Source organism: Musa acuminata, chromosome BXJ1-8 (assembly GCF_036884655.1).
Source record: "Musa acuminata AAA Group cultivar baxijiao chromosome BXJ1-8, Cavendish_Baxijiao_AAA, whole genome shotgun sequence".
NCBI classification, from domain to species: Eukaryota; Viridiplantae; Streptophyta; class Magnoliopsida; order Zingiberales; family Musaceae; genus Musa; species Musa acuminata.
In genome coordinates, this window is record NC_088334.1 from 5,798,361 (window position 1) to 5,825,068 (window position 26,708).

The 26,708-nt window shown below is 40.9% G+C and overlaps 4 protein-coding genes across 6 annotated transcripts; all 4 read right to left on the reverse strand.

The window, feature by feature from the left end:
* Positions 1-2,376: 2,376 nt before the first annotated feature.
* Positions 2,377-10,657, reverse strand: LOC135587244 (probable magnesium transporter NIPA4). Of its 2 annotated transcripts, XM_065078408.1 has the most exons (9): positions 10,090-10,654; positions 8,878-8,934; positions 7,115-7,205; positions 6,879-7,039; positions 6,590-6,717; positions 6,362-6,499; positions 5,470-5,562; positions 2,831-2,936; positions 2,377-2,755 (listed from the first exon to the last, which is right to left on the reverse strand). In XM_065078408.1, exons 1-9 carry the CDS (start codon positions 10,262-10,264, stop codon positions 2,646-2,648), a joined length of 1,059 nt encoding a protein of 352 aa, XP_064934480.1. In that variant the 5' UTR covers positions 10,265-10,654; the 3' UTR covers positions 2,377-2,645. The 2 variants fall into 2 exon arrangements, with proteins under 2 accessions (XP_064934480.1, XP_064934481.1); XM_065078409.1 differs by lacking the exon at positions 2,377-2,755 and having other exon boundaries at positions 2,864-2,991; positions 10,090-10,657.
* A 4,489-nt stretch (positions 10,658-15,146) lies between these two features.
* LOC103993526 (auxin efflux carrier component 6-like) lies at positions 15,147-18,322 on the reverse strand. Of its 2 annotated transcripts, none has more exons than XM_018830404.2 (7): positions 17,678-18,322; positions 17,034-17,596; positions 16,362-16,572; positions 16,175-16,260; positions 15,888-16,045; positions 15,745-15,821; positions 15,147-15,597 (listed from the first exon to the last, which is right to left on the reverse strand). In XM_018830404.2, exons 1-7 carry the CDS (start codon positions 18,130-18,132, stop codon positions 15,531-15,533), a joined length of 1,617 nt encoding a protein of 538 aa, XP_018685949.2. In that variant the 5' UTR covers positions 18,133-18,322; the 3' UTR covers positions 15,147-15,530. The 2 variants fall into 2 exon arrangements, with proteins under 2 accessions (XP_018685949.2, XP_009411893.2); XM_009413618.3 differs by having other exon boundaries at positions 16,362-16,569; positions 17,678-18,321.
* Positions 18,323-19,419: 1,097 nt separating this feature from the next.
* LOC103993525 (glycolipid transfer protein 3-like) lies at positions 19,420-21,713 on the reverse strand. Its single transcript, XM_065078410.1, has 6 exons — positions 21,130-21,713; positions 20,864-20,919; positions 20,662-20,795; positions 20,439-20,574; positions 20,197-20,340; positions 19,420-20,110 (listed from the first exon to the last, which is right to left on the reverse strand). Exons 1-6 carry the CDS (start codon positions 21,281-21,283, stop codon positions 20,075-20,077), a joined length of 660 nt encoding a protein of 219 aa, XP_064934482.1. The 5' UTR covers positions 21,284-21,713; the 3' UTR covers positions 19,420-20,074.
* A 440-nt stretch (positions 21,714-22,153) lies between these two features.
* LOC103994284 (pentatricopeptide repeat-containing protein At3g13880-like) lies at positions 22,154-26,609 on the reverse strand. The gene is made up of 2 exons (XM_009414613.3): positions 24,937-26,609; positions 22,154-24,088 (listed from the first exon to the last, which is right to left on the reverse strand). Exons 1-2 carry the CDS (start codon positions 26,595-26,597, stop codon positions 23,332-23,334), a joined length of 2,418 nt encoding a protein of 805 aa, XP_009412888.3. The 5' UTR covers positions 26,598-26,609; the 3' UTR covers positions 22,154-23,331.
* Positions 26,610-26,708: the final 99 nt, after the last annotated feature.

Consider the following 26,708-nt stretch of genomic DNA (forward strand, 5'->3'; position numbering starts at 1 on the left):
AGTTACAAATTTAGACGTCGATCTACAAAAAAGCAAAAGAACGTTGCAACAGATCAGATGCCTGAGTAAGGCAATGAGTCGGGGTTATCATTGAAAGCTATCTTACTTTCCATCTAAACGCCCTGATCCTCGGGGTAGTCGATAAACAGGTCCTCCTCAAGCTCCAATCCCAGATATCACACATTGAAATGGGCTAAGGTGATCAAATACCCAAATTTATATGAGGCGATGCCAGATCTTTCTAGCCCCTTTTGAAATCCCACAGATGTCTTGTATTTAGTGATCGCCTCTTGATACCTCGGTACCATGCCCCATTCAACCTCTAGCATCTCCTCGAGCTCTCAAGCTTGCTCTTCTATCGCACCAACCTTCTAGTAGTAATAGTAATAGTAATAGTAATAGTAATAGTAATAGTAATAGTAATAGTAATAGTAATAGTAATAGTAATAGTAATAGTAATAGTAATAGTAATATTAATGGTAATAATAATAATAATAATAATAATAAAGTCACGATCTGACTTACTAGTACTTAATGGCGATAACCCTGATCAAGCAATATCTAAGAAGGAGAGAGAGATCTATTTTGCTAGACCCAAATAAAGAGATCCCTAACAGTATTGCTCTAAGGCTTTCCCTTCATCCCATACCTTCTAACCCTCCTGCGGAGAACTCAAAGTTAGAACAAATAGGTCGACTATAACCAAAGTTGCAAAGACTTAGGATTTCCCCCAAAATAGGACTCTCCATAGGCTTCGATGTTGCCAAAATAGGACTCTCCATAGGCTCCGACATTGGCAAAACATGCTTTCCTCTCACGGCAGGCTCTATGGACCTCCTCCTCAGAAGATGAGGAGCCCTTCTTACAACTACTTTATATCTCTTCTTTGATCGGTTGGTGCCTCTGTCTTAGCCCCACTCGATCGAACCCAATTCCTCGGGTAGCAACTCACGAACGGGGGCTAGGACTACCGAGATAGCAATTACGTTAGAAGAGGAGCCACATCCTCATTTCTTCAAGGAATGCAAGTCCATGCCTTAAAAAAAGAAAGACCAATGTTATGAAACTACAGAAAATCGAAAGTATGCAAGGACGAAGGGGACTGAGACATACCTCGAGAAGTTGAACTGAGACCCGTATTGACCAATTAGTCCTCGTCCATCTTTCAGATGGCCTCGGACGAGGAAAGAATATCCCTCAATCGAAGCACCTCGTCCCCTTCCTCATTTGACAATAGGAGAGGTATTGTCAAAGGAATGAGCCGACCAAGAAAGATTGAACCCCCAATATCGACTTAGATTTATAAAGAAAAAATGCTCCTTCCGACCCTTATTATTTGAAGGGGCACCACTATCTTTAAAACCTTCCTGAGTGGTCAAATAGTAGCTATTCTTCCCTTTGCACAATTGAAAACAAGAAGCAAATAGCTTGTAGGACGGGGGGATGCTGACATGCTTGCATTCCCCAATGAAGGCCACTAGATAACGTTAGAAATTAAGAGCCATCCGAGACAAAGATATGTCTTATCATTTAAGACAAGATATTATTACAAGATGAAGGGGGAGGCAGAGTCCCGCTTTGAGAGCATCACATTACAGGGACAAGGATCCTAATGTCGAACTAAACGGGCACTGACCAAGACGACGAGCCTGCAAATCAAACTCGACCAAGATGTAGTATTTGTGAAGACCAAGATGTAGTATTTGATTCACAGGTCCTCTAGGAACGGAATACCTACTACCGAGTCATAGTCGTGCGTACTCTTCATCAACTTTAAATCTAGCAGAACCCTAGGGTCTATGAGAGTCACCCCCAAAAAGGAAAAGAAGATTAGAAAAAAGTGTAAGTATTAACTTGAGCGAAGAGACCAGCTCGAAAAATTGTTATGACCTCGATCTCTGTGTGGGAACAAAGTTGGAGAAACCCAATCTTTATGTGGGAACAAGGTTGAAGAAACCCAGCCCTACCTCGATTGGAGAAACCCAATCTTTATGTGGGAACTAGTTGAAGAAACCCAGCCCTACCTCGAACGGCTCCTCACATACAAATCAAGATCACGTCGTGCTGATATCATTTGTTGTTTCCAGCATTTATCGGGATAAGAAGAAGGATGCCAAAATACGATTGTGTTCAACTGTATGAATAATTTGGTGATCAGTTTAGTTGTACACCTGCCAAGCAAGCAAGGAGCCCTCGGTTATGTGGTATTCCTTTCTTATTAGTTAACCAGACATCAGCTTGGAGGTAAATGTGATGCAGTTATCTAGGTCACGATAGATACTGCAGCTATCAATATAAATAGCAATCTCGTCACCATTGGAGACCTAACAGTATTCGAGAGAGAGAGAGAGAGCTGGGAAACTCAGACACTTGCCATCATTCTAACCTCCGTCTCTGCACTGTCACGATATCAAATTTTCTGGACGATTTAAGGTAACATTACATATATAACAAAATGTGAATCCCCGAGTGTATTCACCGACGTCTCACCTAACAAGTGGGGATTGATCCTATGCTTTTCGAGTTAAAAAAAAAAAACCTACAGCTTTATCGTATGGAAAGAATGCAGGTTCATCTCGGTGCAATCAAGTCATGATGCAGATCAAGTAAGTCCATGCTTCCAAGCAACAGACCACTGCAACCTGTCATGATGACCTAAATGACTCGGGAGACCTGAGGGGAATGTCTTCGGAAGAGTAGCCATCCTCGTCGGCATGTTTTGGGAGGCGCCCAGAGACAGATGATGATGGTAGACCTGCAAGGCGAAAAGGTCCTGAAACAGTAAACGATCACAAAACCACAACTGACATGCTCCAAATCCAGTACATACCATCCGCCATGTCCTTGGTTTTGTGGAGTAGGAATGTCCCCGAAAGAATTGTGACAAAGCCACACATCTCCGTGATGATCTGCGTTGGATTCTGCCGATCCCAGTCCTGTCAGAAGCCAGAAGACACTAATACGTAACAGAACAACTTCATTGTTCTACACCTACACACCAAAAGGACCACCAAAAATTTTAGCTGATAAGATAATCGAAGTCCTGAATGAAATTACATTGGGAACATCCCTTCACCAAGTTGATCTTGTCTTGGTGAAGTTGGGATCTTGACCGATAATTTAAGCACATTTATTATGCTGATGATAATATGTTAAATTGGCTTGATGGGATTGAATACATCTAACTAGTGCCAATAGTTAAGATTAGGATGGCCCCAGTTAGGATGCGTCCTAGTATTAGGAGATGACGACAATAACATATGCCCCAATATGAAACTGCCACATGCAACTCTCCCTCTCTCTCTTTTTTTCCCTGCAAAGGATAAGCAGTGACGACTAGATTTGATCCCGGATTTTACGACAAAGACTTTACCAACGAGGCTAGCTAGCTGACACCTTTGACTCGAACACATAAAAGTCAAAGCCCAAGATCTAGTAGAGTCCATCCATGGTTAATAAGTTTCATCAACCCAGCATCACCAGAATTATGATCATAATATGAAATCATGTTTAGTTTGGTACAAATCTAATAACACCATACACTTTTGGGATCCAATATGAAACCATCTTAAGTTCAAAGAGATGAAATCTATTAGCTGGACATGCCAGAACTAGTTTCTACTGCAATTGAAATAAGTAAATGGACAATGGGTTCAGATCCAAGCATCCTAGACTTCTCTTTTTACATATATCCTATATGTACATTATTATTCTTTTTTCCCTTCCCTTTATTCCTCCAAGCCCCAACCAAACATTCCAGTCAATCTATTGTTGCCACCACTTGATCAACGATCCCTTCAGCAAGTGATGCTGTCAGGACTATAATTGTCGGCAGCATTACTAACAATATCTGCTGACCAACCAGTGAGAAACAGCTGCAAGTAAAGACATCAGCTCCATGGTCGCCACTTGATGGACGATCCCTTCAGCGAGTGATGCTGTTAGTACTATAATTGTCAGCAGCACTACTAACAATATCTGCTGACCAACCAATGAGAAACAGCTGCAGGTAAGACATGGGCTCCATGGTCACTGATTCAAGTGCACCTGGCCTCAGCCCAAAAGCACGTAGCTACACGATGAATGTCGCAATGGGAGGTGGTGCACAAGCAGATATTATACAAAATAGATATCTTCAGCTTGCTGTACTTATATTTTATCTAATTATATCATTCCCTATTCAAACGAAAAGCTAGCACTTGATCTTCGTGCTGATTGTTTGTTTCTGATAGATGATCGATCAGATGGTGACAATGGTCATCTTTCATCATGCACAAAGACAACAAATGGTTAAGAACCATTTTTCTTCTTCCGAATCAGTCAACATCTTCTGAGAATTTAGAATCATGGATTGGAGCTGTCATTCTTGCAAGAAACTCTAAACACTTAGTATCTTCCATCTTGGCTTGTATATCATGGACTAACTATCACATTGTCAATTTGAACCTCCCTCTTCTTCATTTAAATGATCCTTAAGTTAACTGTAGTTGAGATCTTGACATTATAAATCTTTTCGTCTCAACGCTTAAAAGTTAAAATTCTGTAAAAGATCTAAAAAATTACAACAAATATAACAAGATCAGAATAACAAAAACAAAGACAAAAAACTTCTCTCTTCTCGAAGCTAGAAGTAACATCCAAGGCAGTGACTGATAGCTAACCTAAGGTAGCCACTGATAGCTAACAGAGCAAGCTAAGGCTTGACTACACAAACATTCAAATAATCTTGTCATTGATGCACACTGAACACAAGAAATAATGATATATATGCACTGAAGAAGATAAAGAGATTCTTCAGTAGAGATTCATCATTTTCAAATAATCTCCAATATTTATCATTAAAACACCAAAATAACAGGTCAAGTTACCAGTTAAGATCACTGTAAATCTAGGGTCAATAAAGTATCTCATTATTAATCACCCAAACTGATGTTTCCTTCTGATAAAGTGGTAAGCTCAATGTCTTTTTCTATTTTTTTCCAATTCCATTACCATAATCTGTCTCATTTTTTTAATTTCTCCTTTTTTACTCTCCCTAACATGATCATCTCATACAAGATATACATGAGAACAAAAGAAGAAACAAAAAGAAAATGTGAAAGAATATTTTTATGTGTGAATAAAGCATGGGATGAATCATGGAAGATAAGACAAACTGTACACCTTCAAGAAAGCCCTTAGACCAGCTTTAGATGTGGCAAAAATACAAGAAACTACTATTGTTGACAGAAACAAGGATCAAAGTCGTTGTAAAGTTTCCATTTTTAATTTATGCAAGATACTATACTAAAGCTCCACCATGTAGTTTCTCTAGACAGTTGATAAAAAATAAGGATGATTGTTTACTTAAGCAGTACTTCATTTTTAATCTCTGCTGTATCACCATTCAATGTAAATGGCAGTGGTCCAATATAATAATTCAACCAACATAAATGCAACAACAAAGAAGCCAGTAGGTAGGAGCAGTACCTTGAACATAATCACACTAGCCAAAATGGTTAATGATGTAAACATCACATAGTATATGGGCGACACAACTGCTGTGTTAAATGTATCAAGAGCCTGAGGACAAAATTAAGCAAGTACAGGAGTATTAGATACTTCAAAGAGATCAGCCTATTGACAGCTAAGAACAAAATTCATTGTGATTTTAATTTATATTCCATCATAAATCAGACAACTATTATCTCTACATTTCATTCCATTCTGTGTAATAATTAGTCTCAAATAAATGAACTACTAACATGAGATTAAATATAATATGCAAATAACAGTATCTACATGTCAGCAGGACTGAGACACATCTAAAATATTGAAAATTGATAAGAAAATTAAGACAATCAAACACAAAAAACATTATAACATTTATTGTTGACTTGCAATATAATGAATAGCAAACAATATGTAGATGATAATAAATTGTATGATGATCGCAATGACCATTAAAGGAACTACCATTGGAATGTCTAGAAGATCATGCAGTACAGAAAAAGATTCCTCTCAGCATTTAAGTTTTTACCTGTTCACCAAAACTATAATTACTCAAGAAATTGGTAAAGATTTCATGCTTCTTGCCTAACAAACTGAGGTAGCATACTGAAGAAGTTATGTTGTTGTTTCAGTATCTTTTTGGCTTGTCTCATTATGGACAACTTCAGAAGAAAACAATGCTTGACTTCAGAATATGACATGCTGATCAACATGAAGTTCAATTTCACAGAACGAAGATATTCAATGCTACTTGCATATGATATCATGTTGAGAATTATACAAAAACATAAATTAATTAAAAAGTCGAGATTCAAACATGACTAAATTAAATCAATAGAAAATATAGCCATAACTCAGAAACGTTCCATACTTTGTTCAGATAGTTCATCTGGGTAATGATACAGACAATTACTATGATTGTGAATATCCAAGTCTGGGGATAAACTAACTGGTTCATTCCTGAAAATGTCAACTTGAGAGCTATGCCAAGAGCTTTCACACTCATAACCTGCTCAATAAATAAATAGCAAGGGCACCATAAGATCATTATTTCATGGTCCAGAACATAATGGATACATCAAACAGATAAATTTCATACCGAGAGAGACCCTACAAGAGAGCAAACACCAATGTAGACCATAATATGCGTTTGCCCATACTGGGGGACAAAATGGAATATAAGTATAAATGCTGCTGCAAGCACTGCTGCTGCGTAGAATAGAAATGCTGCACAATAATAGATGAGAAGTATCTTAGTGTTGTTCACAAACACTCTAATGTACAAATTGATAGAATGCAAACCACATATGATTGTGGCATTGCCAATATAAGGAATATATGAGTCTTTTTAAAAATTATTTAAAAGAAGAGAACAAAAGGTTCAATACCTGGTTCAGTTGCCAGATCCCAGACTTCTGTCACAGACTCTATCTCCCGCTCCTGAGGAGCATGAAGAACTATTGTTGTTGATCCCACAACACAGAGAGCACAACCAAGAATGCCAAAAATGTGTAGCCTCTCCCGTAAAATGATACGTGCAAGTACTGCACTGTAGCACAAATATTTGTTCATAATAACTCAAGGAAAAAAATAACAGAATGCATTATGTTGATTGAGAACATGCCTAATAATTATGCTAAGAGCACCAAGAGGAGTGACCAGAATAGCCGGAGCAAATGCATATGCTGCAAAATTAGCAACTTCCCCAACAATCACTGTTAAATAAGACAACTTGTTAGTTCATATTCCTTTCAAAGAGACCAGTACTGAATTATAAAGAAAGATAACTCAAGAAATAGTAAATTACAAATATTTATGAGCATAGAATATCTTTTTGTATACTGCAACTCAATGACAGATTATTGCAAACATATTAGTGATATAAAATACAAGACCCATCTCCAAACTAAGAAGCGTGGATATAGACATGGGGCATAGACACGGCGAGGACATGTGTGTGTGCGTGTGTGTGTGTCTATATATATATATATATATATATATATTTATATATATATATATACTGAAGAAGAACAGGATCAAGTGATTGATGTTACTATTAAGAAACAGAATCTTGATATTTTATTCAAATTATTATAACAATTTAATCAAAAGCAATAAAAAAACACAGATTAAAATAAATAAATAAATAATAAAACAGGTTAATAATATGTTAACACTTCAATCAAAACTAAAAACTAAAAAAATAATAATCAAAGATAGGTGTTTTTAGTAGTAAAAAAAGCTAAACAAAATCAGTATACCTTGCTCCGCAACAAGACTAAGGAAGAAGCTTCGTCGGACGCTGGTGAAGTAGTCGAAGGCTCGAGGGCATGCAACGACCACTGAGTCGCTCGCAGGTGGGGCGCTTAGGGCGAAGGGCCAAACGACAATGCGATAACAGCGGGCAATAGACAGATGTGCTCGGGGTGGAGGGCCCGAGAGCATGCAACGCAATGACGGTCGTCAGGTCACTTGCAGGTGTGTCTCCAAGGAAGGAGGGTTAAAACCTTTAGTTCACTTGAGAGTTGGAGTAGAGGTGGCCGATGAGTGGTGGTGGTCTAGGAGGAACTCGGGCTAGGGGCAGAGCCTTCCTCTTCCAAAGGTGGGGCGGGGGCAAAGATTTCACCGATGAGGAAGAAGGAAAACCAATACGGTGAGCAAAAAGGAAAACCGATGAGGAAGAAGGGTTCCTCCGTACGTGAGCACCGAGTTCAACATGCAAACGTCGTATCCAACGAATTAAAGAAAATAAATAAAGGACACGTGTCGAACATGTGTCTTGCCGTGTCGATGATGAATTCGTGTCTGAACGTGTCAGACACATGTCAAACATGTGTCCTGCCATGTTGGTGACGAATCTGTGTCCGAACGTGTACGTCGCCCCCAGTCTCCAAATCAGAAAAAAAAACCCACCAATTTAGTTGGAAAGGAAATAGCCACTACCACTATGGCATAAATGCTAAATGTAACCCTCTGGATACCCACAGACCTATACATACATAGAACTCAACATAAGTTGACAAGGGCTCCTCTTAGAATACATTAATGGTTCAAGCCTATGCGAACAGTTACTAAACTTAATAATCAGAAATAGCATACACATCAAGTACTTCTATAGAACTAACAGCAAGCATCTTATGGCTCTCCCAAAAGAAATATGCAGTGACTTAAAAATAGAGAAAATGCAGTTTCTAAATGAATCAGTCGGATAGAAACTCTGTTAAATTAGGACGAACATGAATAAACATAGCAATTCAATTTTAACTTTCGAGACAAGTCTCAGCACATCTGAGTGTCCAAAGTCGAATTAAAGGCAAAGAAACCAACAATATTTACCAATGAATCAAACTTTGAAAAAAAAAATAACTGCAACAGCTGAGTACCCACTTGTTATCATGCCAGCCCACCAAAGCGGTTCGTATAAATAAGAATATCCACCAGCTCCTGTTGTCAAGTCAAAAAAAAAAGGTTTAAACATCTTTACAACATTGTATGACTGAAGATGCAATAAATCATGTAATTGCAAAATAAGCACTCAATGCATTTTAATTACATCCAGTAAAATTAGATTACCATCAGTAACACCAAGAATATGTTCCAATTAAGGTGAAGAGAGACTTCCTAATGAAGGAAAAACTACACCTACCATATAACTTAGCTGCAAAAGTATCCTGCATCTGGAGAGTAAAATGCAAAGGACCCACAAATTATTGTTCACTAGTATGCTGGATTCTCTTCCAGAGAAAGATATAATAAAACATCAGATGATCAGAACCATTATTACTTCCTGAAAGTTATGAAATATAGCAAAGATGGTCTCTTTGTTCCAGGAAAGTCTAGAATCAGAAGAAAAAAAAAGGTATTAGAAAGTTGGTGAACCTTGAATCATTAAATACATTAAAATGCATTATGATCCACAACTCAAATTGCCAGAAAGAACAGGAGTAAGGTTGAGAAATACATCAGACACAATGACTTATCAACACCTGACTCTATAATTCTATGTCAAATGCTCAAAAATCTTATCCAAATATGTGTTTTACCTAGCTGTATTTAATGCATTTATGTTACACATAAGTCTGGTCTAAATAATCATATATGTAAACGGTGGATCGAAGTTCCACTTTTCATTTCTTTTTAGTGTGAGCATTCTTTTCACTATCCGGCATTCTTTTTCTTTTTTTTTTGTTTTCTATAACTTGTCACAGTTTATTATGCTGAATGAATTCTCAGAAACACAACCAAACAGCTAATTCCTGCTGTCCATCCATAGCATCACCTTCCACTACTGAACAAGAAATTCCAAAATGAACATCACCCAGAATGATCTCCATGAAACTGGCGTTCTCAATCGTTCCTCAAGCAGATTTGTTTCTTAGATCTAATTTCACAATGGTCATATCTTGTGCACATCTAATAAGAAAGGCAATTCACCTCACCCAGAAACAGCTCATCACCATAATCTCGCAGTTCAGATTGCCAAACCATGACAAAGAAAACATCAACAGAACAATTTACAGCAGATCAACAAATCAACAAGCAAAGCAAAAAATATCACAATTATCAGCCAGAAACACAAAAGGATCGAGTCTCTCTCACCTGCTCTAACTCCGGAAGCTCCAGCCTTCTTCAAACCCTTCTTCTTGACAATAAAACTGGCACCGATGAAGGAGCTCGAGGACAGCGCGAGGACCAAACCCTTGATGTTATCGGAGGACATGCCGGTATACGACTCGACCCAACTCCCCGCGGACGCCGCATCAGTGGACGCCATCCCGAGCGGAACCCCGATAAGGGTAATAAACAACAAACAAAAGACAACAACCTAGCCAAGACCCTTCGCCACTACCACGAGATCCCCGCCGTCGGTCTCCGGAGACGGGCCGTGGCGGTGACGGCGCAGCTCATCGGCGAGCCGCCGCTAGATCCTGTCGGCGGGGGTCGCGGCGCATGCGGGAGGGCGATAAGATCGAGGGGGGATCGCGGCCCTCGCTGAAGATCTGGCGGCAGTCTGTGGAGTCAAGCAAAGAGAAACCACGAACGGAACGAGAGAGAGAGAGAGAGAGAGAGAGAGAGAGAAGGTTTAATAGAACAAGAATTGGATCGGAGAACGCGAGAGCAAGAGAGAGTCGGTTACCGAGGGAGTGAATATAAATAAATAAAAATAACTAAACAAAGAGGAGCGCTACCATTACCCTCTCTCTCTCTCTCTCTCTCTCTCTCTCTCTATATATATATATATATATATATATATATATATATATATATATATATATATATATATATATATATATATATATATATATAATTATTTTTATATTTTATATTTAAAAAAATTATATGATGAATCCTTTTTCTTGTGATCTATTTAAAAAAATTATTTTTATATTTTATATTTAAAAAAATAAAAGAGTTTTGTTAAAATAAAAAGAGCTAGCGCTATTCAATTGCTCCTTTTCTCTTTTTATCCTTTGATGTTTTGTTGAAAGACGAAATGAGACAATAAGTAGAAATGATCTTTTTCTTGTGATCTATTTTCTCATTCGTTGAAGCCGAAAAAAATTAATATTGATGATAAAAAGAGAAATTAATATTGATGATAATAGTACTATTAAATTATCTTTTTAATTTTATTTTAGTATCATTTTTTTATGTAACAATGTACATCAGTAGAGTAGATTAGACGATGTAAGGAGAAATGAATTTAAATATGTTATTTTTGTAAGTATAGAAATCTGAATGTAATTTTTAAAAATATAAGAATCGAAATACTAAAATTAGCTAATTATATTAGGTAATATATAATTAGTACCACATATATATATATATATATGAGATTTTCATACATTTTTTTTCTATTTTTATTTATAGAAAAATTTGTCAGATATCTTACTCTATACATATTTTTCTAATAAAACATTTTAAGAGCATCACTAACATGTGATATTTCATATGATATTTCCATAAAAAAACAACATTAATCCCTTTGCAATCATACTGAACATCTGTATCCAAATAGGAGGATTTTGCAAGTTAGGCAGAAAGGTGGGGTAGAGTGGGTATATAAATGAGATAGAGCAAGGGATTTATATGTAAAATTAAAAAAGAAAAAGAACATGTGAATCTTTTTGTTTACTTCACACAGTGTTTCATGAGGTGGAATGGACTATGGAGGGTAAAGAATCATCACAGGCTCACAGTTTTTTGACACACTGACTTCCCTATTCTGCCAGATTGGATTTATGTTACATGAAGGAAGATGAGGACGAACATAGTCTTATCAGGTAGGGTTTATTGGAGAAAAAGTCAAAAAAAATTATTATATAATAGTGATAAAAAAATATATTTAGTCTCATCTCTACTATACTACTATATGATATTGTATAAGATCCATTGGTGAACAGATGCATCGTGGCTGATGAGTCAGAACATCTTGGTTCACGGGTCGATGTCGGGAGTCTTCGATCGTCTAAGCTAGTTGCTGAGGTTGGGAACCTGGTTGATGGCCCTTGCTCGAGACGTTAGTTGATGACTCTCCATTGGGATGCTGGTCGACGTGTAGGGGAAGGTGATCTCTCTTAATCGAGATAATTTTACTTTGGGAATAATCGCTCTCCTGTACAGAAGGCCCCGTCGGGTGGTTACCGACTGTGGCCCCTCAACGAGTATGTCAGTGTGGGGTTCTGCTTTTTCCTCTTTTTTTTCTCTCTCCCTGGGTCGGATGCCGGCCAGGGGCTTTTATATTACTGTACGAGAGTCTGTCATACGTGGATTTGGCGTGATGACTGATCCTCGAGGGGTGAGATGGTATCTTTGTGCGATCGTCGTTCCGGGACGTACGGAATGACACCATGCGACGTCGTCCCGGGCTTACCGGGATGGGACATGCCAAGTCTTGGTACGATTGTTGGCTCGGCACGTGTGAGTGCTTCTCTTGTTAACTCGACCATAGTATGACGTGACATCGATTATGATGTAACCTGGGTCCGAGTTATATCTTATCGGTCTTTCAAAAAAAAAAATCTATAAGAGGACAGAGAGCATAGCACAGCTAAGACATCATTTATGTTCATTTGGTGTAGAGAGAAGGGGTTGACACAGTAGCTGACTACATAGACTGACGAACAGGTGACAGATTACATCATTCTTTTCAATGATGCTTGTGATAAATTTCACTCACAGCAGGCAGCCATTTGATGCAAACTGTTGATGAGCATGATGCATTAAATCAGTGACCATATTGAAGGTGGGTGGGTGGGTGAGGTGAGGTGAATATGAGTCTGGTCTTATCCCAGGCTTGCACAGAAGTAACCATGGTTGGGTCCAACTCAATACCAGATTAAGATTTTTCACTTGGTGTGGCTCATCTGGCACTGGTTTATTTGCAGCTGAAGACTGAATGGGTTAACAGGTACAGCAGAACAAAAGACAAATCCCATAGTCTTAAGAAGAAATAAAGTAAAACACATGGCTGATGGAATCCCACCAGTAGAGAGACTAGTCATATCTTCAAGTATTGAAAGTATTTTAGCTTATTACAAGTCAAAAGAATATCCTAATATCTTAACAGTGATGATAACATTTGGGTGACAGTCACTTCACACTATCCAACTATGGAGTGCCTCTTCCACTCCCAACTCTAGTTGGTCTTGTTACATTACCAGCTTCCTACCTTAAATAGACTTATCACGCTCGGTATCTCTGCCTCCAATTTGTGTCCTTTCTATCTTGCTGCCGATGAGAGTTTATCCATATCTTCTTCTCTTGCATTATAGTTGTTTCTCTTTGGAAAGCCAATGAAACCAAACTTTAGGTCTCCTTTTCCTCCTTTGATTTCTGGCATGATAGTTTCTAGTTCTATGAAGGGTCTAATCTTGACTTTAAAACCTCCTCCACTCTAAGAGCATTGATCGCAACTTGCTTCATGTAGATTTGGAGGGCCAAGGTTGATCAGATCTTTAAGCAAAGCAAAACTTCTTCTAATAATATTTTTTCTTAGGATGATTTCTTCTATTTTTGATTCTGAGAAGACACATTCTCCTAAAGTCTCTAAGGGAAGATCTCGTTTGGAGATTACTTGGACTAGGCCTCAATCTATGTTGCTACAATTAAACTCTAATGGCTCCTTTCAATACTGATGATGTCCTTTTTGCTAGTTGCAGATATTAGAGAAGACGAAGCATTCTCTTCTTGGAAGTTGCTATTATTCATGATAGCCTCTCTAAAGCCTTTATGGATGATGTTAGTTGTATTTATATGGAAACTAATTCTAAGTGCATTGTAGATAACCTAAGTGATAGAAGATAATGATAAAAGCTCATGATAGAGACACACATAGAATAACATCATGCTTCCTTGTATCCTCGATTCTATGCTAAGTTGCATATTATGGTATTAGTCATATTTATATAGAAACTAATTCTAAGAGTATTATAGATAATCTAAGTGGTATATTCTAATTTTGTATTCTTATTAACTTCCTTAGAGTATTCGTATTATCACTTAGATATCATAAGTGGCACATTCCAACCTCATTGGAGCATTCTTACTATTACTAATAAGACTTCTCAATTGTTAAGGCATTTTGACTTTTTCTTGAACACACATGTATATTACAAACTATGCTAAGTGTATCTAGCTATTGTTTTATGGTGAGAGGAGTGGTCGCTAGGACTTTTCTTAATTATCACCTCGGATTATATGGGTGACTTTTGTGGGCATGCTATTAAAAAAAAAATTCTTGAAAGAAGAAACTTAAAGATATAGATCCAATGTTATTAATTATCCCCACCCAAGACTTGTTTTATATATAATAAAAGATATATGAGCATCTGATATAAATTTTAGTGTTTATGTTTTTTTATGTATGACAGTTAACTGTCATAAGATCATATTGAAGGAAGAGAATATGATCGGTAAGAGCTCTTAACTTGATCTGAAGTGAACAAAACATCTATATCCTCGTTTAGCTTGCCGAGTAAAAGAGACAAAAGAAGCAATAATGAAGAGAGTGAAATATCAAGTTCTTACAACTGTAGAGGCATACCCCACGTCGTCATGTAATTAGTCATCTTTGGCATTTCGAACCTTAAACTTAAAAAATTATATTGACATCCCTATAGTTATAAAAGTGAAACATTTAATCTCATTTCTCTTCACGTCGTCAACCTTACGTCGGAAGATATAATATGTGCTGTCACATAAAAAAATGACACGAAAAAAAGGATAAAAAGATAATTTCACTAATAAAAAGGCGCTACCCTTATCTTTCACAACCATCCATACTCCGTCTGCCATAATCGAGCAATGACTTCGATGATCTCATTGTGGCCACCGTTGATGGCAAATCTTCGATTCTCGATCCTTGATCTCACCCTTTTTTATCATGCTCATCACATCCACACAACCTTTGGCTAAGAGGAGTGCTTCCAATGATATTACTTTGAGAATTGCAAATTACAACTCATCTTTGACTTGTAGGTTTTGATTCTCTTCCTTGAGTCGCACTAGATCTTTAAGACATTTCTTGATCGTCTTCTTAGATGATTACTTAGAACATTAATATAAAAATTTAAGACATTTCTTGATCGTCTTCTTCGCTGTACTAAGCGTTTTCCTCGACTCATTGTCTTCTTCAGGGACACAGTGCTCAGGCATTGCCTTGTTACAGGACAAGACAACCCACATCAATTACACAGGGGAAACAGAGTGCAAAATGCTCAAACCTTCTACGAGAATGGAGATTTGACTTCCTAAATCTCAGAGCAGGCAATCATTAACACAGAAAGCAAACACAAAAAAGGAGAGTCAATGGCATGATTAGTCATCCATGGTCAACCCCACACTGGAGTTTCCTTTCGGATGCCACTAAGCTTTGCAGGGTGGTGCACTCCATTGCAGTCTTCACCACACAGTTGAATGATCCGAATGATCCTAATCTACACTTTTTCTGAGTGTGTTCACGCTTGTTGAAGCTTTTGTACCGGTGGGCACTTTGGATGCTTTCCTTCACCTTACTTTGATGGTTGGGTGTTCTTCTCTCACAGACCCAAGAGAACGTAGTAAAGTAGGGTTACAGGCAAGGAGACAAGCATCCCAAAGATGACCCTGCAGAGGTACAAGGAGAGTAAACTGAGGGTGGAGAAGAAGAAGAAGAAGAAGACAAGCAGCACCAGAATGGCCGACTTTGATGGCGATGATGTTCCATTGTGAGTATGCAGGGTGTTGATCTATCATGAGATGATTAGAACGTACCCAGTGCTCAAGATATCAGGGTGCAGTCCATATTCTCTGGCGAAGACGAAAGGCACGATCCCTTGAGGAAGAGCTGCCTGAAAGATTAGAGGAATATTGAGTACCCATGGAAGAAGCATCAATGGAGCTTGCTGGATTTGTACCTGCACGATGGCTGTGTGCAGCCTCACTCCTCTTAATCCCACCGCCATGGATGCAGCTGACATCACCGTGGGTCCGCTAAGGAACCGAATCGCCATGCTTATGGCTGCCATCTTTGGCCCACAGGCAATGATCCTTGGTTGCAGAGCCATGAACAATCCTGGAAGCAAGTGGAACATGAACTCATCAAGTTTTGTTTTATGGTCTTCAGCCCCACATGTACTCTCTCTCTCTCTCTCTCTCTCTCTCTCTCTCTCTCTCTCTGTGTGTGTGTGTGTAACAAGCTTACCAAGGCTGAACATGGCCATGCCAAGGCCTGCATCTGAGATAATTTTAATGGACTCCTTTAGCAGACTTGGCATGCTGATATCCCACCTGAAGAGATTCAAATGCTAATCAATGACCGAAAGAAAGTATCGACAACATTGTGAGGCAAAACATGAGACAGTAACATCGAGCACAATGGAGGGGATTACTTGAACGAGATCAGAGACCAGAGAAGGCCTAATATGCTGGAGTATGTGTTCGGGTTGCGGGAGAGCTTCCGGCCGACGACGGTGAGGATGAGCCTCAGCATGACCAGCGCGGCCGGCATCTCTTGCTCAGCTTCTCCCTCCATCTCTATCTCGTCTTCTTTGCGTACCACAAACTTTGAGGTGCTCCTAAAGCTTAGATCTTTCTCCCCTGCTATACAAGTTCATCATTCATGAATGCACATCTCATTAGTCGTCTTCTTCAAACGGATTTGCTTAATGCTTCTACCCTAACTAGGAAATGAACTGGGTTATACTAAACCTGTATCTGTGATGTGCTGGAAGCAGAATAGCTTCAGTAATGAGACTTTATGGAAGCAAACCAAGGACATAATGAGATTCTAAGTTACATGGCATACGCAGGGAGAGAGAGCATCTCCTACAACCTTGGACAGTGACAGCAGCGGAGCTGCCTGCCATCACATGCGAGTAACAGCAGTGCTGTTCTAAGAAGGAGACATTGTTGAAGAATCTGAGACCGTGAATTTGAGTTGTGTTGTAAATTACTGCAGTGTCAGAGTAATGTGATGTTTTTTCTTTGTCTTCAATGTGATGCCATGGCAAACAGAGTCCAAAGAGAGACCTGACAGCAGCGGATGGCATGTGTGTACTTACCCCCGACATCCTTGTCGACTTGTCCGCATCGTCCTCCACAGCCCTCCCACGCCAGCTTCACTCCCCCAGCCACCGCCGGCGACCGCACCCACACCGGCGTGCAGATCTCCAGCTCGTTGAAGTTGGACGCCCGCGGCGTGGGCTGCAGCGAGTACGCGTCGGAGGACGCGTACCCTGACGGGTGCGGGCTCGCGGACCGGTACCCAAACGTGATGTCTCGCACCGTGAGCTGCTCCGCCGGCGCCGGCTGCGGCTGCCTGGCCGGCGTGTTTACCGAGAATATCTCTGCGCCGGATACGTTCGACAGGCGGCGTGGCGTGATGCCGAGCGAAGACGACATGCCCGAGCCCGGCGCGGACGAAGTGGACCGTCGGATGCGTACTCGGAGGCGGCCGTCCGCGTCGATCTCCGACTCCGCCTGGATCGGGTCTCGCCCGTCAAGTGAGATGATGTCGCCGTCTATCTCGAACTTGGCAATGGCGGCCGCCGCCGTACCCGGGAATTGATCCTCGATGAGTAGCGTGGCCGCACGGTATTCGAAGAGGAAGAGCAGAAGAGTGTACCTACGCACATGGTGAAGAGATCAGCAGCAAGTCGCGAGCGCTTGGCTTACGGAAACACGCAGTGAGCTATCGGCAAAATACCAGATGATGCACTGCAGGACGACCAGCTGCACCATGAGGCTCTGGGTGAAGTCGCCGTACATGGCGCGGAGGAGGGGGATGCCCATCACCAGAGTGTTGGGGAGCGTACCGACGGAGAAGAGGGTGATGACCCAGTCGAGGCGGCGGCCGCGGCGACGGGGGCTGGCGAAGGCGGCGGACAGGGCGGCCCAGAGGGAGATGGCCATGAGGACGAGGAGCTTGGAGAGGGTGTCGGCGAGGATGAAGCGGGAGTCCATCTGGTAGGGGTTGTTGTGGGAGATGAAGTGGAATGAGAGGACGGGGACGGCGAAGGTGGCGACGAAGCGGTTGATGCCGGAGCACTGCTCCGGTGTGAAGATCTTCCACCACTTCACGGAGCCGTAGGCGAGGAACATGGCGAAGTAGAGGGGGATCATGGCGCACATCACGGTGTAAAAGTCCTCCCAGGTGATCATCTCTGCGAGCGTGGTGAAGCAGTGGGGAGACAAGCGCGAGCCCCATGGGGTATATGTAGAGGAAGACAAAGGCGCTGCGGCATTACTTAGCGTCGCCTAAACCATATGCTTTGCATGGAATAAGCAAGGGTTTCTTGTAGTGATGAGTTCAGGTAAGGGAGTACGTACGTCCCCGTCCCCAAGCCCACACTGTCAGTTCTTTCTCTGCTTGATTCTTGTGGAGTACTGTGGCTTTAAGTCTTTTATCAACGTCAATAAATGAGACATGATCTCTCGATTCATCTTCTTGGCATCGATCCTTTTGGCGAAGTCATATCAGTGTATGAGATACGCATCATTTCTCAGGGTGGCAGCTTTGCATCAGGAATTTTACGTGAAAGGCTGAGGAGGAGGGGGAAACGGCGATCAGACGGCTGCCAGTATTCCATGGGACAGAGGGAAGAACATGCCATCACCAGCTCGGACGGGTCGTCGAAGGATGGCCGCTAGCCCGTAGGAGACTGGAGGGGCATCGCGCGAGGGGTTCGAACTGTCGGATCTCGATCGGACGGAGGGAGGCGGGGTCGGGGAAGCGTGCAGAAGCGGACGAGGCAAAGGTGGCGAGGCTGTGGGCGCCTGAAAAGCCGACGAGAAGGATTCCTAGCTTTGGTTACGCGTCGCTTTTGGGATCGTCGTCAAGGCCGAGGCAGTCAAACTCGGGAGAGGAGCTCGGTGAAGTAGCTGTCCCTCCTCTCCTCTCCTTTCGCTTTCCTTTTTGTTTGTGTCCTCTTTATTCCCCTATTTTTCCTTTCATGAAAAATGAGTGAGCTTTTCTTATATTGGAGGAAAAAAAAACTCTCTTTTTTTTTATCTTTTTCCCATATAGTGTCTCCTTTTGCAAATATATATGTATATATATATATATGTGAATATCCAAAGATTTATCTCGACCATGTGGTCTAATGAGAGCCTTAACTTTGACTTGAGGACAAATGAGCATCGCATTGTGTATCTCATCGCATCGAAGGTGTTCAAGATGAAGTCAAACAAATTACATCTACTTGTGCAGGGAAAGGTTGTCTCCTTCTATCCTTTTCCTGTAACAAAAATTACAGTGAGGGGGAAGTCTCCAAATTACTGCTGCATGGAAATGTCATTTGCATGCCTTGTGATACCATCTTCTTCTTCTTCATCATCTTGTCCTGCTCACCCTCCTCTTTCTGATGGTGAAATGACAGGCATGCACGCACGCACGCCATCGACAACGTCTCATCCTCCTCCTCCTCCTCCTCCTCCTCCTCCAAGCGAGGCCCACCTCCCTCTTCGGCCTCCCTCGTGATCCCTATGGACCACCGCGCCCCACCACTTTTCTCGCACCGGTCACTGTCCTCATCTCTGAACCGCGTTAGGGCCGTGCTCCTCGCCATCTCCTCCGCCGCCGCCCCGCAGCATCGACGCCCGTCGATCGATTGCGGTCATTATAACGGGTGTTTGACTTGTCTCAAGGACATCTTAATGGACGGTCCGCACTGCGACGGTGAAGGATCCGGATCCGAATCCGATGAGTTCGGAAACAGGCCACATACGACTCACCGTTGCCGAGTCCGACGAACGAGTCGGACGAGTCCATGCCGGCCTCCGTCGGTTCACGTGCTACCACCGGACAGGAACAATGCATGCACTGCACTGCTCTAAATCCATGCACGGCTTCTACTCTTCCCTTCATCTTCTTCCTCTGTCTTCCCCGTCTTCTCCCTCTCCACCAATACCCCCAGCCTCGTCCAGACGACGTGCAACGCCACCACGTACTACGATCTCATGTTTGGTTGTGATGAGGGAGAGAGAGAGAGATGAAACCTGCTGTTATTTCGTGATAGTAGGCTACATTCTTTCTTCTAAGCAAGCAACAATGTACACTCTGTTCTTACATCATGTAATGCATACGCATCATCAAACTCAACCATCAGGCAGACTTCAGTCTGTCCAATTCATGCCGTCTCTGCACCAAATCATCAGAAATCACAATGCAATGAATCCAATCACACAAAGAAGACGAACTCACAGAAAGAAGCCAATTCTACTCACCAAGAGTTGGTATGTGTCATCCAGAAGAGGCCGGATCACTGAGGCATACTTCTTGATGTCTTGTTTCAGGTCATTGTAATCTTGTTCTTGGCCCATCAGCAATCTGATGAGCATTTCTCTCCCCGGAACGAGCTTGATAGCCACCTATTCATTCATTCATTCATTCATTCACTCACAACTTAGCTTAGGAAACTGGCAAAAGAGCTACCAAGATGAACTTGTGAGCAGAAAGAACAGAGTACCTTGTAAGCAGCTGAGGATATCCAACCATGCCATGGCTTCAACGTGCCATTGTAGGTCTCTTCCACCACTTGTTCGAGGCTTGACTCAGGGTTCTTATCTAACTTATCCAACAAAGTTAAGCTGAAAGTTATCGACCTGATCAATCAAAAGATGTTTGTCTGAGTAGATTGATTTCCAAGAGCATGTATGGCAGTAAGAAGAAGTATGCTTGTGTAGCAGTACCTCGCAAGCCATAGGATAGATCTGCAACAGCTATCATCTTGTCTTGCAGAACCATCACCCACCACCTCTTTCTGCACTATCTCTTCCAAACTTGAATACAGATTTGGATCCAACATGTATGTCTCTTCCACTCTCTGAACAGTTTTAGTAACTTGTTTTAGTAGATCAGTCAACATGATTCAATCATTGCAAGTTGATATACCTCGATATTTCGTTGTATGTCTCGCCTTAGCACCATCATTGTTGGTCCAATCTTATCTGTGATATCAAAGAAAGCAATTGAAGAAGAGGCAGATAGTTGCAGGCAAATATATGCATCTTTAGTAAGATAAATGAGTTATAATATTGAAAGCTTCTTCTTCTTCTTCTTGCAATGCTTATGGCTGCAGAAGGATTATAACAGATTACATTCATTCTCAAGGCTAACAAAAGCTCAAAGAACAGGAGGAGGAGGAGGAGGGAGCAAACCAAGGACATGGAGGAGCAGATTAGAGGCGCCCAGAAAGGCCAAGGTGGACATCTTCTTCTCCTCGGGCTTGAACAAGGACAGCTCCTCCACAGCCAACCTGATGCATGACCACCCCTGCCTCATGTCTTCTTTTTGAGCTCCACCTCTCTCCATCTCTCAACCTGTAATGTAATCCTCTTGCCTTGTTCTTGATTCTGGTGGGGAGAAGTAAGAAGATGAACCAAAATCTAGATGAGCAAATATAAAAAAGAAAAAGCATCAAAACTAAATTAAACTTGAAAAAAGGATACTTCTATCAATGAAGAATCAAAACAGAATCAATGGAACTGATTGACTAATTTAGGCTTTCTTATGGATGATTCCCTAATTGTATACCAAGAAATAGACAAGTCTCCTAATTTGTGGCTGAGCAGTATGACCACCACTCACATGATCATTTGTTTCTTTCTAATCATCATGCCACTACTCAATTAGACAGGTCTTCCTGAGACATTAAAAGCTCACATGCTAATCTGATCCATATGTTTCCTTGTTGCCATAATGCTTCCAAACATAATGCAAGAGAAGCAGCTCCAAAAACAAAGGCAATACTCTTCATAGTTTAATACAAAGTGGCTCAGACCTAAGAGTTGAGTAGTTTGTGTCTACCAAGTATTGTATTGACATTGACAAACCACATCCATGCTTAGCTATAAATATTGGAGAACCAAACAGCTGATTAGAGAATTCAAAAAAACAGTGTATTTGTTTGAGCAAAGAGCAGTTGACAAACCACCATTACATCTTAGATGAAGTTTAGCCATATTAAATGTGATCTTTACCTTCCAAGAGATATAATAACTCTTCATTACTATCACATAAGCATATTTATGTTAGATTCCATAGGAGACTCTTCCCATAAAGAAACACCATCAGTTAATGCTCTTACACCACAGAAGAAAATAAAAATTGGTACATTGTATCCAACATCACTCTTAGAATCTTAAAAATTGCATGATACATGCATCACATAACATTGAGTAATGGGTAGCTAATCATCATTATCTATTGCTTCATATGCAAATAGTCAACATCAGTAATGTACAGATTCAAAAAGTCTGATGATAAGAACATATTGAATAGAGACATCTTGAAGGAGAATTTTATTTGATTCCTTGCTGGTCTTTGAAATTTTGATGACTAATCTATGTTAAATTATCATAGAAAACACATTTCTCATGGTCAATCCCTGTGCAAATGTAAAAAAATGAAAAAAATTTAGAATCCAATTACATCAACTTCTTTTCTGCCTTTCAACATTCTAGACTTGAATGATATTGCAGATCTCTGGCCATACATGGCTATCAGTATCACCACTTCACTAGCACAAAAGAACCAGCACAAAGTATCAACTTGCTCATTGATATAAGGCAATCGTCTGGTAAATATGTTAGAAACCAAGAAACTAAAATCACCATATTCACCTTTGAAGCTTCAAAGATATTAAGTGAGACCCAGTGTCACTGCTTTTAGCTATCATAACATGTTGCCTAATCTGTCAGTTTCAGTTGGGATTTCCATTACTTTTTAACTCTCAGAGGGGCCAAATTGTCATCCTTGTTCACTGTTAACCAAGTGATTGCAGTATCACAAAGTTATTATCATGATAAATATGAGATTGTGAACGATGTGTTACACATTTTTCCTTTAGTAATCACCACAAGAACATGAACCCCAACTAAAATGATGACAGGGAACTGGATCTCTGACAACAGATTCCTGCCTTTCAACCTCTGAGTATGATCCCTATCCCACAAAATGTTTGGTACTCAGAGCTTGTATCAGATCTGATTCTGGCAGGTGACATTTGAAATGCCTAACGGACATTCTTATTCACCATCCAACCAAGTGATTGCAGCATCACAAAGTGATCATCAGTAATAAAAGAAAACTGTGAACAATATGTCGGATTCATTTTCTTTGCCAGTAATCACCACAAGAACCTGAACCCCAAGTAAAATGACGAAATTGATCAGGTTCTCTGACAACAATTTCCCACCTTTGAACCTCCACCATGAGACACTATATTTCTTCATAATTCGTACAGAAACTGGCTCTTGGCAAATTAAACGTTCCAAGTGCCTGGCATCCATTCATTTCACTGTTCAAACAAGTGATTATTAGTAAGTATGAAATTAACAGTGTCTTAGATATACTCTCTTTTACCAGTAATCACCACAAGAACATGAACCCCAACTAAAATGATGAAACCGAACTGAATCTCTGACAAGAATTTCCCGTCTTTCAACCTCCGAGAACAACTTCAGTGTCTTATGACAGTCACCACATACCCTTTGGTTCTTCATAACTCGTATCAGAACTGACTCTGGCAAGTTAGACATTCCAAATGCGACGGCCAACAACTCACCATGGCTATTCATTAGACTCTCTCTCCACTTTTCACTTTGGTACTCCAACTCCAAAATCCTAGGACCAGCTTTTCCCATCTTTTGTTTTATGTGAAGCATCATTTCTTGTAGCTTTTCATAAATGAAATCAATGTGATGGTGGTAGCTACTGCTAGTCACAAAGGAATGAAAAGATGCTCCAATCTCAATCCAACTTACACCTGTTTCTTTGTTCACCCCTCGTTCTCTCATTAAACCTCTTGTTCTCATGGCCAAGGACACTTTACCAACATCCAGATACATGTTATACAGCAGCATATATGACGTAGCAGAAAAGGGCTCCATTACCATTAAGCTTTCCCCAACACGTATACTCCTTTCAGTGTCACCATAGAACAAGCATGCTCGCAGAAGTACATGCCAAAGGATTGGGTCATTGGCAAATCCTGAGCTCAATATGAAGCCCTCTGCATCAACAATTCTTCCAGTCTGACCTAGGAGGTCAACTATGCAAGCACAGTGTCTCGAATTTGGAACTATGTCATATTCTCTACTCATGCTTTCATAGTACCTGCATTAAGACAAGATACACAACAATCATGGAGACATAGGTTTACTGCTAAAAGCTGCATAACCAAGACTTAACGTTCCTGCGTATGCTGTAAAATACGAACCATCTTTCATGATATATAAGTATACTATGCCGAAATTTGAACTTTCTTGAGGCAAGCTTTTGGCAATGTACTAATAATATGAACTTAAAATCCACATTGTTTTTTAATGCCTATTAGTTTGAAACCCTCCACCTTTTTAATCCGGGCTTGGGACCGGCATTGGCGGTGTTACTTTGAGTCCTACAAAATTACCAAAAAAAGGCCATGTAGCTTTTGTGACTAATGTCAAAACCTCAAGCAACAGGCCACAAACCATTTGGTGGCATTCAAGCTCATGCTACTTGGAAGCAACTCTCAAAAATTGCTTTTAAATCATATAGAAAGAGGCAAAGAAAGAAAAAACTAATGCACAAGGATTGCTTGATCTAAACATGCAGGACAATTTCTTATGTCTATCTAACTAGCATGATATGCCTTAGCACATCTGTTAGTTCTTTTATTACTTTTTTTTCCAATTAACTTCACAGTAAGTAACTAGCTCGACATTGGTTCTAAAATTATCTAATCGGTGCTTGAGAATATTATACAAACCAACAAGCCTATTTACATATGCAGATTAGCTTTCAGGTTTTCTATAAATGTCATCTGCCTAATGATATGTATTTCCAGAGACCAGACAAATTTGGGAAAGCAACATACCTACCATCACCATGATAAGATGGAAACATGTCACCAAAAGGGAGCCAATGACATGAAATACATGATAAGCAAGTTTTGAATATAAAGATTAGAGAGAATGATTAACCTGAAACCTTCATCCACCAAGCCTCCGTGGCTGCAAGCAGTAAGAATAGCAAGGAAGGTGACATGATCGGGCACAGCCCTGCATTCTTTCATTTTCTCAAAGAGGACCAAAGCATCTCCTGCATTGCCATGTAAGGCATAGCTTGAAATCATAGCAGACCAAGAAAAAACATCAAGGCTTCCAATGTCTTGGAACATCCTAATAGAAGCACCTACATCTCCTGTTTTGGTATACATGTCGATCAGTGAATTACAGCAAACAGTGAACTTATCATGTCCCAACTTTGTGGCATAGCCATGAATTTGTTCTCCAATCCGTAGCATACCCATACGTGAACAAGCAGTTATCACAGATGACATAATGACCTGGTCCAGCTTTTTTCTGAGTCCTAGTAATTCTTTAAATAAGCTAAGAGCCATTTCATACTGTTCATTCTGTGTAAAAGCTGAGATCATGGAGGCCCAGGTGAAAATTTCTTGCTTAGGAGTCGTTTGGAAGCAACTCAAGCTTTCCATAGTCAAATTTGAGGTTGAATACAAGGATATCAGTGCACTCCCAATAAACTCATCATCTTGGAGATTATTTATAATTACATGGGCATGGATTTGCCTCCCACATCTAAATGCACGCACTGACATACAGGCCTCGAGCACACTTTTGAATGTGAACTTTGAGGGTTTCATTTGTCTCCTTAGCATTTCACGAAAAAGACTTAAAGCTTTAAATCTGTCTTTTCCACTAGATTTTGTGCCCAATCGAGAGAATCCAGCAATCATAGCATTGAACACCACCACACTTGGATTCGGTATGTACTCAAAGATCTTGATTGCTTCTTCCAATCCACCATTCTTCGCATACATATCAAGCATTGCGCTGCCGACAAAAAGATCCAAGTCCAATCCAACTTTCGTCACGCACCCATGCATCATCCTTCGAACGTCGTCTGAATCCCTCATACCCGAGCAAGCTTTAAGAATACTACCGAGAGCAAAGCTGTTCAACTTCACTCCCGATCGATGCATCCAAACAAGAATATTCACTGCCACCTCTGGCCAGCCAACGCTGACATAAGCTGAAAGCAAAGAATTCCACGAGACTTCATCCAGTTCTTCCGCATGATCAAACACCAATCTGACCTCGTCGATCATGCCACACTTGGAATACATATCCATAAGCGAATTGGTCAGAAAAGCACGACGAGACAACCCAGTGACGACGACCATCCCATGGACCACCCTGCCCATCCTGACATCTCCGCAATCACCACTGGCGCTCAGAGCGCCAGCATAGCTGAACCGGTCAAGGCCAACGCCAGCGCTTCTTGCTTCCCTGAACACATCCAACGCTCTGCCGCAGTACCCGACTCGAGAATACCCGGCGGCGAGTATATTCCAGGTTGCGGCATCTCTCACGGGCATTCTGTCGAACACCTGGCGGGCGGTGGTCGGGTCGCCGCACCGGCAGTACATGTTTACGAGGACGTTGTGCATGAAGAGGCCGGGCCTGTAGGAAGCCCTGATCATGTGAGAGTGGACGAGCTTGCCGAGGACCAAAGACCGGGTTGTGGTGGAGAGAAGGAGGAGTTCTTTGTAGGTGGAAGGCTGCAAAGGGGGAGATGGGCCGCGGGCTCTCTGAGCTCGGTCCGTCGACCGAGACGACATGAGTTGGCTCGAGCCGACGTCTGGTTTGTTTCCACCGCTCGCCTTTTAAGGAATCTCTAAATATGTTGGATTGAATATTTATTTTGGATATTGACAATTAGATTAACATAA

What these genes read in the sequence shown, in the direction of transcription:
- LOC135587244 (XM_065078408.1), bottom strand. Translation starts at nt 10,264, where the DNA reads ATGGCGTCCACTGATGCGGCGTCCGCGGGGAGTTGGGTCGAGTCGTAT. An exon ending in AGCTTCCGGAGTTAGAGCAG is followed by an intron (nt 8,935 to 10,089) that starts GTGAGAGAGACT and finishes ACTTGACAACAG; the next exon opens with GAGCTGGTGGATATTCTTAT. An exon ending in AGATGAACTATCTGAACAAA is followed by an intron (nt 5,563 to 6,361) that starts GTATGGAACGTT and finishes TTTTGTCCTCAG; the next exon opens with GCTCTTGATACATTTAACAC.
- LOC103993526 (XM_018830404.2), bottom strand. Translation starts at nt 18,132, where the DNA reads ATGATCACCTGGGAGGACTTTTACACCGTGATGTGCGCCATGATCCCC. An exon ending in GTCCTGCAGTGCATCATCTG is followed by an intron (nt 17,597 to 17,677) that starts GTATTTTGCCGA and finishes CCATGTGCGTAG; the next exon opens with GTACACTCTTCTGCTCTTCC. An exon ending in CCTGATATCTTGAGCACTGG is followed by an intron (nt 15,598 to 15,744) that starts GTACGTTCTAAT and finishes GTACCTCTGCAG; the next exon opens with GGTCATCTTTGGGATGCTTG.
- LOC103993525 (XM_065078410.1), bottom strand. Translation starts at nt 21,283, where the DNA reads ATGGAGAGAGGTGGAGCTCAAAAAGAAGACATGAGGCAGGGGTGGTCA. An exon ending in ACATACAACGAAATATCGAG is followed by an intron (nt 20,796 to 20,863) that starts GTATATCAACTT and finishes AAAACTGTTCAG; the next exon opens with AGAGTGGAAGAGACATACAT. An exon ending in TATCCTCAGCTGCTTACAAG is followed by an intron (nt 20,341 to 20,438) that starts GTACTCTGTTCT and finishes ATGAATGAATAG; the next exon opens with GTGGCTATCAAGCTCGTTCC.
- LOC103994284 (XM_009414613.3), bottom strand. Translation starts at nt 26,597, where the DNA reads ATGTCGTCTCGGTCGACGGACCGAGCTCAGAGAGCCCGCGGCCCATCT. An exon ending in TTGGTGGATGAAGGTTTCAG is followed by an intron (nt 24,089 to 24,936) that starts GTTAATCATTCT and finishes GTCTTAATGCAG; the next exon opens with GTACTATGAAAGCATGAGTA.